Below are 16,316 nucleotides of genomic sequence, written 5' to 3'. Positions count from 1 at the left end.
TCTTTACCAAAGATTATTAAATATGAAGTCACCATTGGATGGGAAATATGCTTTTAGCATGGCTCAAGAAAAGGTTTAAAATCAGAATAAATATGTATTTATTTAATTAAAAGACTAAAAAGATCAAGGTGCTTCAGCAATTAAAGATCACTTCTATAATGGGTTGAAATGTATTCCCCCAAAAGACATGTTGAAATTCTAATAACCAGTACCTGTGAATATGAAATAGAATTTGTAAATGCAGTCAAGTTAAGTTGAGGCCATTAGGATAGGCCAGTGATTTTCAACCAGTGTGCTAAAGAATTTTTAAAACATGTAATACCTGACTTTAGTCAGAGGCATTGACCTCTTTTTTCCTTAGATTGTCAAAAAAAAAAAAAATGACAACAGCCAACTATATAAATAAGAAACATTCAAACCTGTAGAAAATTTTTGTGAGTTTATTTTAGCCAAACTGATAACAATTGCCGGGAAGCAAAATCACAACAGATTGTGAAAATGATCTGGAAATATGGCAATTTTGCACCTTATTTGACACATTACAATCAAAAGAGAAGTCGTAAATGGATTAATGAAACCCACTGGTGATAGATTTAGGGAGGTAGGAGAAAGCAAAGGGCCAGGGGGGTGGGACCTCTGGGATTGGATTAAAAGTAAAATGATAGATATACTTCTTTTACATAGTTATGTAGAGGCTAATTAACAGTAAACAACTAACATGATGACAATAACATTAAGGGGATTTGTGGTTTCCTCGCTGGTGTAGTGCCTGTGCCTTGAGACCTCTGGAAAAAGGAAATTACTTTGACTTTCCAAAAGTATGTTCTAATGAATGCAAAAAGACAATAGACTCAATTAAGGTAAAGATTGACTTTTTTTAAAAAAAGAATAGTTTATTGATTTTTAGAGAGAGAAGAAAGAGAGAGAGAGAGAGAAAGAGAAAGAGACATCAATGTGAGTGTAACACTGAGCCCTGACTGGCAATCAAACCAGCAACCTTTTAGTGCACAGTACGATGCCCAACCAACTGAGCCACTCCTGCCAGCACGGTATAGCTTGACTTTTGTCAGGGAAGATTCTAGCCCAGCATATGACTACCTCCCATAAACTGTTTTTAGTTAAATAGTTTTAATTTCAGGCCATCCCAGGTGGTTACTTTAGGTTCTCTGAGTTTGTAAGGCTACCACACGGGTGTCCCCTGAGCTTGTCAGGTTTAGTATGTCGGCCCCCCCCCCCCTTTTTTTTAAAAAATATATTTTATTGATTTTTCACAGAGAGGAAGGGAGAGGGATAGAGAGTTGGAAACATCGATGAGAGAGAAACATCGATCAGCTGCCTCCTGCACACCCCCTACTGGGGATGTGCCCACAACCCAGCTACATGCCCTTGACCGGAACCGAACCCGGGACCTTTCAGTCCGCAGGCCGACGCTCCATCCACTGAGCCAAACCGGTTAGGGCTGTGGCCCCTTTTTGTCTACACAACACAACAAGAGCTGAACAGTGTGAAGGAATAAAAATTATACTTTTTTTTTTATTAGATCAACTAAAAATAAATTTTTTGATGTGCTGCAGAATTTAGCTGAAAATCGCTGGATCGGCTCTAATCCAATATGACTGATGTCTTTTAAGAAAAGAGAGACTGACTATAGGGAGTACAGCCATGTGAAGACAGAGGCAGGGACTGGATTTATGCTGTCATTAGCAAAGGATTACTTGGGGCTAGCAGAAGCTATGAGACAAAGAAGGATCCTCCCATAGAAGGTTTGGAGGGAGCAGGGCCCTGCTAACACCTTAATTTCAGACTTCTGACTTCCCGAACTGTGAGAAAATAAATTTCTGTTGTATTAAGCCATCCAGTTTGTTATAGTAGCCCTGGGACACTAGTACAGCATCCACTGTGTTTATTATCTATATAAATGATCTGGAAGACTGCCTAGTGACATCTATCTAGATGACATTGCATTTTCTAGTTGTGAGGAGCAAAACCAATGGGTATAGGTGATCGTAGGAGAAATACCTGCATTGCCTTCTCTCTGGGCTAGCCTAAGAAGGAAGAAATCTAGATTCTCTTGATTTTATATTCCTTGACTGTAAACATTAATTTTGATTCATTTTATCTCTAAGATTATTTCCAGATTTAAAGTCCTGTGATTTTATGAGCTTTTGAATTTATATGTCAGATATCTAGTAAATACTCAGTGAATATTGAAAAGAATAAATTAATAAAACCATACAAGAAATAAAAGATAAAAATAGGAAAATATAAGTAAATTTATGTAGGTATGAAATCCAAATTATATGTTTAAAATGATTTAGAGAAAAAATGAAATCAAGGAAAGAATATTGAGAATCAATATATATGCATTTTTAAAATGTATCAACCTATAGCAAAAAGACAAAATTAATACATTGCTAATGCATCCTTTAAGACTCCTTTTTGGCAGGAGGATACTTTGGTGAGGTAGAGTAGGGACCTAACCCAAGAAGCATAGTATAGTAGTTGATTTTGGAACAGGGTTGCTTGGATTTGAATCATGGATTAGCCTCTAATTGACCTTGTAAGCTGGGGCAAGTTAGTTAACCTTCCTGTTCCTCAGTTTTGTCATCTGTAAACTAGGGCTTGTAATAGAACCTATCCCTTTGGTTATGGTGGGGTATTAAATGAGATAATCTGCCTAAAATGTCTATAGCAATGCCTGGCTCATAAGAAGCTCCCTACCCCATGTTGTCTATTAATATTTATTGGATATATCATTTTATAAAATTATTCTCAGAATATAAAATGGGCTTTTCCCTGGTGGGCATGAACAAAAGATGAATGGTTGTTATGAACAACAAAATAAAAATGTGGATATATTTAAAGTAGAGAAATAGAAGAAATTTTGCAAAGAGGTTCTTGATTTTTTTTTAAGTACATTGAATTGGAAAGGGAGGCAAAGGGTTTAAAGGAGATATGTCAGAATTGTGTTCCAAGAAAGTTTCACTGAGTATTTGTATAGTAGGTCTCAATTGTTCTTTTTCTATTTATTTCCATAAAGTTCCTTGAACTTTGGTCTATTTTAAAGAATATTCTGCACAGTGCCTGAATGTATCTGGCATTTAGTGGTTGCATAGTACCTTCTTTTTAAAAAAAATGAGTGAATAAAACAAGGATTTACATAGCAATTAATAAATTATTATAGAATAGATTATTAATTTAGGAGACTTATTTTCAGATTAAACATTTATGATTTTAAGTGTCCCAGTCACTTTACTGCTTCTCATTGTATGTTATAAAACTCAACACATTCTTGCTGCAAGAGAATTTTATTTTATTATTATTATTTTTACCGGAGGATATTTTTCCATTGATTTTTAGCAAGAGTGGAAGAGAGAGGGAAAGATAGAGAGAAACGTCAATGTGAGAGAAACATATCAATTGGTTGCCTCCTGCATGCCACAGCCTGATCAGGGCGGGGCTTGGGAGGAGCCTGCAACCCCTGTACCCGCCCTTGACTGGAATTGAACCCAGGACCCTTTGGTCCATAGGCCAGCACTCTATCCACTGAGCAAAACTGGCAAGGCTGCAAAGGATTTTTAAATTTTTATTTCTAATGAGACCTTAAAGATCATTTGTGCATAATTTAGATTCTTCTTTTTTTTTTTTTAATAAGAATTTCAGTCATAAGGGGAATTATGCCCCAGTGAAATTAATTAAAAAACACCGGATTAAGAAAAGCTTTGTAGCACAGCAGTTTGTAAGGTTTTGTTTCAAAAAGTGCTTGAAAGTTTGGTCTGTTCTCAGAGATTTCAAGATCCAAGTTCCAAAAGCAGAAGACTTCTACAGGTTGTGTAGGAAAAAAACCAAGTCATTTTATTTTAAAAATCAGTTAGGAAATAGATTTATTTCTTAAATAATGGGTCATCACTTAATTCATGAGGATATTTTTCTTTATTACTCAGTAAATCCATAACGTTTGTTGGATATGACAATTCTTTTTATCCAGAACTGAGTTGTATACTTCCAAGCCAACAGGGGGAGATAGTGTGAAATAGGAGGTCCTGATCTGTGTCCTCTCTAGCTGACTTTGGCTCAGAGAGGAAGTCTATGGGCAAATTCTGTGGGCCTACCATTGGCAGCTTTGGCTGAGATTTGAGATGGAGAAGAAACATAGATGTTCAGCTTGTGAGGGTAGACTGGAGCCTGTTTCTCCATCCAGAGTCTGTAGAGCATGTTCTTTAAAGAAGAGCTCTGATGTTTCTCCTGCTACAGCAGAATTCAAACGAGAGCAGGTAAGGGGAAAGGCTGTCTCAGGCCTACTTAGTTAGGGCCCAAAAATGACCTGAGTCCAGCGGATCATCTGTTTTATGCTGCTGCTTCCAATTGTAAGAATAATTTTTCTTCTGAATATGATAGTAGACAAAACATGTTTGAAGGAATATTTTTACTCAGTTGTCAAGCCAAGCCCATTAAAAGAATGAGAGGCTTGTTTTTCATTTCTATTTTATTTTCATTTTATTCACCTCTCAGATTTGAGAAATATACATGCTTTCTACAAGGGAAAGGAGTGCAGTTTTATCAGATATCTGAGGAAAAGCATTGCTCAGTTTAAACTCTGTGATGGTGTTTCAGTTTCCTTACTGGCTGGTGAGCCCAGTATTACCTTGTTTTCAGTTTTTGTCAGCAAAAGAAAATAAGGCTTTTCTTGATAATGATCAGTGATAATATCTGATAAAGCTTTTTAATATGACATATAACTGTATAGTTCAATATTAAGTTCGTAATAAATTCTTATGGTTTAATTTAGTAACCTAGAACATATTTTTCAGTTTAAACTAAATCACCTACATCCTCCAGGTCCCTTAATTAATGCCCCTGTAGTTTAGGCTGTCATTCATTCAGATTCATTATATTAGGAAAAACAAATTCTAGCCTTAAATAAGAATGGGGGGAAAAGGAGACATATGTAATACTTTCAACAATAAAGAATTTAAATTTAAAAAAGTTCAATGATTATACATCTTCATATATTTTTTCTTATATTTAAAGAGAGTTGTAGTAGACACATAATTTGTTTTTTAATGTTACCACATTACATATTTAAGTTGTGGTGTTCTAAATATTAGTGTCTTATAGTCATTGGATAAGCACTATTCATAAATTTAAAAATAATTTCTTAGATTTATAAGCCTCTTATTATCTTGATTTATAGTCATAAAAATTTTAGAGGATATAGAATCCATTGGTATCATCTTGTCCAATCTACCATTTTTTTATGTAATAATGTCTCTGAAGTCCAAGATAATTATGTTTATTTTGAACTATGTAAGAATACGGGAATAAAACATTTGTATTGAGGCATATCATTAGTGCCATGTAGTTATTAGTAAGTTATTTTAAAAATTCTGAAATTCTCAAATTTTAACCTAATCATAATCAACTGTTTGATTTTTTTGGTACCTTTAAAGCTTCAAGAGAGTTTATGGATACGTTTTTGAATCTTATGTATAATTCTTAGAGCAGAGAGGCTGATTTTAAAAATTCTAGATTTGGTTCTAGAAATTGTCTTGTTGCTGCCCAGTCAGTGTAGGGAAGAGAAGAAATGATTTGATTTGAATTACATCATAGGTTTGAATGTAAGAATTAGTATTCTAAGTAAAGTATTGTTCTTGGGAAAGTTACTGAACCTCCGCACTTTGTCTTTCTAATGTCTAAAACGAGGATGACAGGACTTGCTGTATAGTGTTATAGATGACTAAATGTACAGAACAATGCACGTACAGTGAACATGGTGCTTGGCACATGGTGTTAGAGCCACTTTCTAACCAGGTCAGTATTTTTTTTTCAACTGTACATGAAGTGGTGCATTGTGGTTGTTCTCTCTCACATAACCCTAAAACTTAAGCAGTAGTGATGTTACGCTCAGCTTTATTCATGTGTTTGAAAATACTTAACAAAGAAATTCCTTTGGTTCTCACTGAACTACTTTGAGATTTAGTGAATTGGTAAGCCACTGAATGAAGCATGTCTGAAATGTAGATCCAACTTTCCTATGTCTATATTCAGAGGCCTCTCCCCTGTATGACTGTTTTATCTTTAATGAAAAAAAAATGTGAAAAAAAATGTGATCATTTTACCTGTCATTTATATTTTATAGTTTTCAGTCATATTTAACCTTTAAATGCTTCAGGCTCAAAATGTGTATATTTGCTTGTTTATGTACATACAAGCATTCCTCAGTCTTATAATTTTAATTTTTACTGGTCTCTTTCTATTTTTTTCCTATTATATTCTAGAGATGTGGTATTCAGAATAATGCCTCACCTTTATACTTAACGAACCACAGTTTTATACTTAACAAGTTAAGCGCCCAGTCAGTCACTGGTGACTGACACTATACTCTCCGTCTGGAAGACAAAACAGGCTGGGTGCTTAACGTGTTAATGTTATTAATTGATTGTAATAATTGTTCTATTATATTATAGTTTTATTATATGACATCTCTGTGAAAAAGATAGTCATAGAATAAAGACTATGGCATGGTAATTTATAATAGTGATTTTCAATGTTATTCTTTTTAATACATGCCCTATTTGTACAAACTTATTTTGGTCAACTTATTTTTGTCTTGGGAGTTGGTTGCCTTTGAAATTCCTTCTTTCTTTGCTGGCATCTTATTATAAGAAACAATATTGTACCCCCAAATATGAAAAGAAACTTCAAACCACATGTGCTAATTAGTGTGAAAATAGATGTTAGCAAAGCAAATGACAAAATTAGCCAGTGCTCCAGCTGCTGCGCTGCAGGTGCATGAAAAGCCAGAGGGAGAAAATCCTGCGACCTTGCTACTGCCCAGCTGTGAGTGCTGCTGTATATTCTCTGGAATCACCTGGGCTCCTGCTGAGAAAAACTGTCTTTGGGACAACAGCTAGACTTCTGATAGTGGATCTGGGGCACGGTGTTGTTTTAGTGAGAGATGTGGTCTAAAAACTGGAGCAGGAAAGGAAAGATTTAAAAAGTGCATATATGCACATTTTAATATTTCTCTATAGAATTTATGATAATAATGCAATTTTCGGTCAGTTTTCTAGATTTAATAGACTATTTCAGGGTGATTTTTGTTTTTGTTTTTTGTTTGTTTTGATGTTTAGGGAGGCTGATGTTTACAAGTTAAAGATTTACTATCTCATCATTATGTTCCTGAGTTGTTTTATTTATTTATCCTCACCAGAGGATATTTTTCCATTACTATTTAGAGAGAGTGGGAGGGAGGGAGGGGGGAAGGAGACGGAGAGAGAGCGAGAATGAGAGCTAGAGCATGAGAGCTAGAGCGAGAGGTGAGAAAGACACATGGATTGGTTGCCTCCTGCCCGGGATCGAACCTGCAACCAAGGTATGTGTCCTTGACTGGGAATCAAACCTGCAACCCTTTGGTGTATGGACCAGCACTCTAACCAATGGGCAACTGGCCAGGGCAGTCCCCCTGTTTTAAAAGCAAAATCTCAAAATCTCAGTTTAGATGAGTCTTGATAATTTAACTCATAATAGTGTACTTTAAAAAAAAAAAAAGGAAATGCATCATTTTTTTTTTTTTTTTTTTACTGAGCAAAGTCTATCAGCTTTTAAATTGTTGAGTCAGTGAGATCCTCACAAGGAAATGGATGTGTATCTTGTACTACTGGATAATATATAAAAAGAATATCGTTAGCCAGTTTGCTCATACATTTAAGAAAAATCATGATGGAATGTGAATTGGATTTAGATATTGAACAGAAAAGTTACTGACCTCCTTCTTGGGTCTTGTTTCCCCAGAGATGTCATCTTATTTAAGAGATATAGAGTCAAAAAAGCAAGCCTAATGATCTGACATTTTACAACCGATGGTTCACCAAACTCTATTCTGTTATATTGTAAATTTTCTTAGCATTGTTATTTTAAGACAAAATTTTAATCATTCAAATGTTTCTTTTGCACATCAGTTTCCTGTTTCATTATTTCAGAATATGAAAATCCTTGACTTAGCAAGGGGGCTTTCTCTTAATAAATATCCTTAATATGTAAACATCAAAGAAAAAAGACAGCATGACAAACTAGGTTACTAGGCAGTGAATACTTCTGTAATGATTTGTCTTCAGTCAGAACCTAATTGCTAAAAGAAATCACTTAAAAACTGTTTTAATACTTAAATTTTATATCCTGATGGGAATAGAAACTATGCACCCTTCATTCTCCCCAGCAAATCAACATCTCCAAAAGACTAAGTTATTTGTTTATTTATAAACTAGAGGCCCGGTGCATGAAATTCAAGCACTTGGAGGGTCCCTCAGCCTGGCCTGTGCCCTCTGGCAGTCCAGGAGCCCTCAAGGGATGTCTGACTGCCGTGGAGGCGGTAGTGGCTCCCGCCACTGCCACTGTGCTTGCCAACCATGAGTCTGGCTTCTGGCTGAGCGGGGCTCCCCTTGTGGGAGTGCACTGACCACCAGGGGGCAGCTCCTGCATTGAGCATCTGTACCCTGGTGGTCAGTGCGTGTCATAGCGATCCATCATTCGCCGTTTGGTTGATTTGCATATTAGCCTTTTATTAGATAGCATACATTTCTTATATGCAGGACATATCAATATTTGCAGTATTTCATTTATATTTTGGAGTCATCAATAGCATAGAATTTTTTTCAGGAGACAATCATCTTTGGTATTATAATTTCCTCGTAGGTATAAAATCTCTTCAAATTTCATGGGTGCTTTGCATAAGTAGTTCCAAAGATATTTGGCTCTCAGCCTGGAGTTTGAGGGTGAATATTGTTATCTTTTTCTTGATTCTTATTGCCTCCTAATTTGAATAAGTATCTCTTCTTACTGGGCCAAATAATCACTTTCATTGTTCCTTCCAAGAATGTTATTAGATTGGGTTTACTTTCAGAAGTCTGTGAGAAATAGTATTTGGTTGCTTTGATGACTTATTGTTAACAAAAAAGTGTTCCAGTGGCACCTTTCACTATAGTTCAACTTCTCATTGGGGGTTAAGTTCTGAGGGCACTTTGGCTGGGATGACTAAATGTCTTAAGGGAAGTAACTGTGGTGGCCAGCCTGTTACTATGGAACTCTTCTTTTTTGTTGTTATTTTTGTTTGTTTTCAGTTTTCAAATTACAGTTGACATTCAATATTATATTAGTTTCAGGTGTACAACATAGTGGTTAGATATTTATATAATTTACAAAGTCCTCCCCTCAATAAGTCTAGTACCTACCTGGCACCATATATAATTATTACAGTATTACTGACTATACTAGGAGCCTAGTGCACGAATTCGTGCACCTGGAAAGGAACTGTGGGCCAAGAAGCTGTGGTAGGCACAGGGGCGGGTCTCGGCCCACCCTCCGCGACCCTGCCCAGCCCCTCCTGCTGCAGCCCCCTGTCCCCTTTCTGCCGGCAGCCCTGCTCCCGCCGCCATCACTCCCATGCACTGACGGTGCCAGCCCTGGCTTGTTGATGGTGCTGGCCCGACTCGCACCAGCTGACAGCGCAGAGTGATTGGGGCCAGTGCCAGCAGCGGGTGCGAGCGGGGCCGGCGCTGTCAGGGGGAGGTGGAGAAGCCCTCGGGGGTGATCAGGGTTGGCAGCTGCTGCTCACACCCACTGATGGCACCGAGTAATTGGGACCAGCACCAGGCACCAGCAGCGGGTGTGAGCGGCAGCTCCCATGCCAGCTGCAGATGCAAGCGGGGCCAGCGCCGGCAGCAGGTGCAAGTGCTGGGCAGGACCGTGGCACGCGGGAGCAGAGAATTTTCAGTAACCACCAGAGGCTCACCCCGATGACAGCGACCGGTGCCCTGCCTTGGTCTGGTGCCCCCGCTCACCTGTTCCACCATCCCGCCTCGGCCAACGCCCGCCATGTTCAGCGCACATCATAGCAACTGATTGTTCGGTTGTTCGGTTGTTCTGGTTGTTCCGCCGTTCAGTCTATTTGCATATTAGCCTTTTAGCATATTAGCCTTTTATTATATAGGATTCCCTATGTTGTACTTTACCTCCCCATGACTATTTTGAAACTACTCATTTGTACTTTTTAATCCTTTCACCTTTTTCACCCAGCCCCACCCCCCCACCTGCCCCACGCCTCTCCCATCTGGCAATCCTCAGTTTGTTCTCTGCATCTATGTTTCTGTTTCATTTATTTTGTTCTTTAGATTCCACATAAAAGTGAAATCATATGGTATTTGTCTTTCTCTGAGTGACTTATTTCACTTAGCATAATACTCTCTAGGTTTGTCTATGTTGTCATAAGCGGTAAGATTTTATTCTTTTTCATGGCTGAGTAACATTCCATTTTATATATGTACCACATTTTCTTTATCCAGTTGTCTGTTGATGGATACTTAGGTTGCCTCCATCTCTTGGCTACTGTAAATAATGGTGCAATGAACATAGAGGTGCATATATCTTTTCAAATTAGTGTTTTGGATTGTTTCCGGCCAATACACAGGAGTGGAATTGCTGGGTCATGTGGTAATTCTATTTTTAACTTTTTGAGGAACCTCTATAATGTTTTCCATAGTGGTTGCAGCAATTTGCAATCCCACCAACAGTACACAAGGGTTCTCTTTTCTCCTATGGAAGTCTTCTGCGTAAGTTTTTTCAAAGAGCAATGCAATGCATTTGATTGGGGAATTGGACAGAGGTTACAGAATTTTTAAGGTGAAGATTTTATCTAGTCCACTGCCCTCCTGTTTACTTATGTGGAAACTGAGAGCCAGGGTAGTCAAGTAATTTGCCCAAATTCATATACCTAATCCCATCTGACATCAGAACCTTATTCTTTCCACTTTAGTGCCTCCTTTAAGAGCCATGCTTTGAGAACTGTTATGTGTTTTTTGGTTAAAGTTGTTAATTTGTAACTTACTGCAGCATCTAGATATGCTATCATTTGGAAGAACTTTTAATTTTTTTCTTTCAAAATCACTCCATTCAGCAAAACCTCAATTCTTGCTTTTTATATCTTTGCCTGTGTTTTACTGGGCAAGGGATGGAGGTAACCTGAGAGCCTATTTCACTGCACTTTGGGAGTTTTAGTGAATAGTAATTTTAAAACTTGATAGGTATGGTTTTACTGTAACTGTAAGTAATTTAGGTATTGTTTCTTACAGAGCTTTTAAAACTGGTAATAGGCAAACTTTTAATCATTATGAAATAATCTCTTAGTTTTATAGATAGATAAATATAACGAGAGACCTTCATTTAATTTTAAAATAATGAAAAATTATTCTTAAATGAGATATGAAACTGATACTGCATCTAGAACTTTTCTTTCAAGATAGACTTGTAGCTCTACTGATAGTATTTTTTGGGCATCCAAATATTATTTCATAACAGAAGGTATTATTTTTACAGCATTGCTTCTTCTTTCCCCCTCCACTGGCCCCCAACTACGTCAACTCTGAAGGGCTGTCCTTTGTCATAATGAATCCCTGTCTCCTTAATCTAGAGAAAGTTCTTTACGTTGTCAATATTTGAGGAGGGAATAAGTGTATCATTACCAGCTCTGGCAGGCCTACAGTCAGAGTTAGGCACTGTTTTCGGGCGCTGCAGCACTGACTGCCAAGGCTGCAGATCAGGCCTGGAGAGAGAGGCAGGGTCTGATTTGAAGCCTCCGTGGCAGCTGTTGATCAGCCCTTGCCTCTCTTTCTCTCTGGGCCTCGTCAGCAGCCATAGGGGCTGCTTATCAGCCCCTCCTCTCTGATTAGGCCTGGAGATAGGCTCAGAGACACTGACTGGCATAGAAACCGACCAATCATAACCAAATCTGGGTGAACTGTGAGGAACCTATAGCTGCCTAGGCAGAGCTTTTGATGCTGACTGGCATAGAAACTGACCAATCAGAACCTAATCTGGGTGAACTGCGAAGGCAGAACCTAAGGTGGGGGCTGAGGAGGGGTTTTAAGAGCAACAGCTGTTTGGTGTAAGGTGTAAGAAAGCAGTTCAATTTTTTAATGACCACTTTGGCAGTATAGTGCATATGGCTGGCTATCAGTCCAGATATAGGGATTATGTATTTTTGTCTGCCAAGAGCATCTCCTCCTGCTGAAAAAGGCTCCCCCCCACCAATTTAAGCAATCCTATCCTATATAATCTATACTAATAAAAGGGTAATATGCTAATTAGACCAGGTCAACCAGCCATCATCTGGATGTCCGACTTCCTTCAGAACAAAGCCATGGTGGTGGGGGCTGAGGCAGAGGATTAGGGGTGATCAGGCTGACCGGGGAGGGCAGTTAGGGGTGATCAGACAGGCGGAGGCAGTTAGGGGCAATTAGGCAGGCAGGCAGAGACAGTTAGGGGCAATCACTCAGGCAGACAGGTGAGTGGTTAGGAGCCAGCGGTCCCAGATTGCAAGAGGGATGTCCGACTGCCCGTTCAATCGGACATTCCCCAAGGGGTGCCCAATTGTAGAGGGTGCATGTTGGGCTGAGGGGAATGCCCCGCTCCACCTCTGTGCATGAATTTTGTGCACTGGGCCACTAGTTCCTATATAAAACTCAAGGTTGACTTACTGTTTTTGATAATACATTTTTAAAACCAACTGATTTAAAGAGTACCTTTAAATGAAAGGCTACTTTCACTAACTGTATCTCTTCGAACACACAATATATTATGTTTCATAAAAATATAAAGGAACTGACTTTTGAAGTCTTCTTTACCCCACACCTGGACCTATACTAGACTTATCTAGTATTGTATTCTTAAGAAAATGTTTTCTTTTTGTTTCAATATTATCAAAGGGTTTTGGGGGAAATGGTTCTCTTTACTTTCGTAGGGTTTGATGGCCAGCGGATAGCTTGAGGAAAATTATTTATACCATCTCGGTGAATTTGTAAGTCATATACAGATAAAATGCTTTCTAATACTTAAAACTCTTCCCTAAATTTTCTACTTTTGTGCATAACCTCCCATGTAGTTTTCAGTCCTGTTCTCCTGTGATTTATACATTGGGACCTTACTGTGTCTATTATTTTAAGAGCACCACTCAGAGTGAAACCTGCTGCTTTCTTGTGAAGCTTTCATTGCCCAGCAGGTGAGGGTAGCACCTTCCTGTCAGTTGTGGTAGCAGCAAGATCAACAGGAGTGTCACTGCTACTCCTAACACCACTGCCACTTCCACAGCCACACAGAATCAGGGGGAGAAATTCCCCACAAGAATAAGAAAAAGTGTAAACTGGGCTGGGGAGTAGAAGAACCATAGCTACTGTAGTACTCTCCAATATGTGATCTTTACGCCACCATAGATTTCTTCATAATTCTAATTACAGAGCAACTGCTGTGTAAGCCTTGCTTCCCACTTTCATCTCCACAGCCTGCCTGTTCCTGTGATCAGTTTTTACCTTCCCAAACATTTTTATTTTATAAGATTTCTCAAGCACCAGAAATAGATTTAAAAAATACAAACCCTAAACACCCAAGTTGAAGATGAACATGCCTTAGTACTTCCAGGCGGTCTTTCCTCCAGCATTCCCTGTCGCTCATTACAGTGGTTTTTACTGGAAGGTAAAACCAAAGCTGCCGCTAGGATTGAGGCTCCAGAGGACATTCTCACATTCCTAAGGTGATGACTGTCTATACTCCAGGAAGGATTTCTTTCTTAAAAGTGAGTTTTATTAAATATTTACATGCTTTTAACATTTTAATTTTGAGTTGCTTGTAGTAATTTAGTTGTAAGTGCCCTCTAAGGAAGGTCTGTATTATTTTTTTCCATTTTATAGATGTTTGAATTGAGGTATAGATATTGATTTATATAGGATCATCAGCAAATTATAAAGGTGATATTGATGAAAAAAAATGTTGAGATCTGTTCTGTTAGGTTTAAAATTATTTTAAATTATTAATATGCATATATTTGTAGAATAATAACAACTATTAGCATTGTAACTGTTAGAATGAAAAGCAAATATAATAAAAGTAGGTAAATGGGGAGACGAAAGTTGAATTTCAGATTTGAGTTTGAGTCTGTTAGGTAGCATATGGTCAAAATGTCTCTGAGACATACACTAGGTATTGGAGACATAGAAAACAAAAGATGTTATTTGTGCCCTGCTGTAGTTATTTTCCACTGACAAGTAACACTGAGCAGCACTATGGATGAAAGACATGGAAATACAGTGTTTGGCAATAGTATATCTTGTTCTTTTGTCTGCTGCTGAATAGCAGTTGAAATGCAATAATTATTGATGCTTCCATTATAAATGCTCACATATGCTTTCCATTGTTCTTATTTTTACCTTCTACTTCTCATTTGTTTTTCTTCTTTCTCTTCTTTTCTACCCTTTCACTTACCTTATTCACTTGCATTTGTAAGAATGAATTTACAGATTTGAAATCTTAAAGAAAAGTTTCCTTCAACTGTGGTGTGTAATACTCAGAAGTATACATTCTATGGCAAACAGCAATCCGAATGAACTTGCCTTGTTGGTTGTTCTGCCACTACCTCCTCATTTTATTTCATCCTCCTCTGTTGTCATCATTGTTGTAGTTGTTGTTGTCATCATCATCATGTAGATCTTGGGGAAACTTTACAGCTACTTAAGTGGAATTCACTGTCTAAAAATGTGTCTATGTAATTCTCCTCCTGTTTTTCCCCTACTATTTTTTTCCCCCTTGAAAATCCCTCACGACTGCAGTGGTATCTGAAATCTTCTGTGTGAGACTGGTTCTTTGTAGTTTGTATCTCCTTCAGTTAATATTTGGTTTGCCATCAACTTCCTTTGTATTTCTTATTTTCGTTCATCTTATGAATTTCTATTTTCTTTTTATTTTTCCCCAATCAAGACATTTATTCAGGGAACAGGAAAGTAAAATGCTATAGGGTCTATATGCATTTTGTTGTTTGTCATCTTTAATGTTAGGAAATTTACATTTTATTTAATTGGAAGACATGGTAGAGGGACTATGGATAAATACCTCAATATCTAGCATCACTGTGTATATATATTGGATATTTACTATTGCTGAAGGCTTCTTTTTTAATCTCCCCAGGAAAGGAAGGAGAGGGTATCCAAACTTGAGTCTTTTCGTCATTCAATTGCTGGACTAATTAGGGGTCCAAAATCTGCATTTGGCTCTACAGCAGTAAGTACGATGAACTCTATGTGCTACTGAAAATAGTCATTGTGTAGCTCTTTCTGATATACCAATGAATATCATATATATATATTTCCTTACAAATGGAAAAGTAAGTACATATTTTAACTTTTTGTATATATATGAGTTTGTGCATGCATGTATATAATAAAACCCTATGTCACATTGATGTAGGGAGAAAAGAAATAAACTTGTATTATAGACTTCCTGTACTACAAATAAATATTACAGGAAGCGTTTTATGAACTTTTGTACTTGGTTAGAAGAATAGTATAAACAAATCTCTTTTCCAGTGAAATATTTTTATAAATAGATTATTACATATGCATTTTTACATGTATCATTTTCTATGTGTGTTCATAATTTTTAGAACATTAATTATAAAATTGAAATCTGTTGGAATTTGGATGTGGCATATTACAATGATGCATAGAGTATTAGTTATCTTTAGTAATAGTGGCTATAGCCAAACAAGATAAAAAATATTCTTATCCCCTTTATATAGTAAAACTCCAAAGTATATTTTTCACTTCATTACCTGTAAAACTTAATTCTTCTAGCCATGCTTTATTGACAATAGAGCTTTACAATTGTATCTTATTGAATGCTGGCCAACACAACAATATTCAATGTAAGTAATTACATGCTTTCCCCATCCCTCTAAGGTTCTACCTAATAATATCTTAATATTTTTTCTTACCTTTTATAATTTCCTTTTTAAGACAATGTGACTTAGTCTTATTTAGAAAAAGAAAGTATTTCCTAAACATAGATTACTTAAATTTCCATTCATATTTTGGATTTGTTTGCTATAATTCCTTTTGAATATGTGAAACATGTTACCATATGTATTTACCCCAAACAATAATATCTTATATGAAAAGTAAGTCAGTTAGCAGGTATTTTAACAAAAAAGGATAAAATTATATTTTTATATAAAAGAGATTTTCTACTTATATTTCAGCCTTTGATGTTGCCATTGTCACTTCTTATACACAGAAGTTCTGTGGGAATAGGGAGGGAGCTGTGAACTATTGCAGACCATCTCATATGGCATCAAATAGCAAATGAAAATAAAAATAATTATAAGTAAAAGCAACATGATAGAGTAAGTCTCTCTCAAGGCCTATTTCCTACCCTTATTTTCTTAAGTAATTGTTTGACAGTTTTATAGACAACTAGTAGTTCCTAGGACTTGATTTGTG

The 16,316-nt window shown here is 37.1% G+C and overlaps 1 protein-coding gene across 12 annotated transcripts in view; it reads left to right on the top strand.

Annotated features, from left to right (window-relative positions):
* The window catches only part of FER (FER tyrosine kinase), a 294,456-nt gene that overhangs the window by 96,104 nt on the left and 182,036 nt on the right, over nt 1–16,316 (top strand). For all 12 annotated transcript variants that reach the window (XR_002827917.1, XR_002827962.1, XM_014464462.2 and 9 more), the window contains one exon: nt 15,007–15,099. Coding sequence is in view for 10 of the 12 variants with exons in the window: in XM_014464462.2 (XP_014319948.1) it covers nt 15,007–15,099 (93 nt within the window). In the remaining 2 variants the exon portion in view is untranslated. The remainder of the gene's footprint in view (nt 1–15,006; nt 15,100–16,316) is intronic.

Source organism: Myotis lucifugus, unplaced genomic scaffold, assembly GCF_000147115.1.
Source record: "Myotis lucifugus unplaced genomic scaffold, Myoluc2.0 scaffold_0, whole genome shotgun sequence".
Lineage (NCBI taxonomy): Eukaryota > Metazoa > Chordata > Mammalia > Chiroptera > Vespertilionidae > Myotis > Myotis lucifugus.
This window is presented reverse-complemented; position numbering and strand designations above follow the sequence as displayed.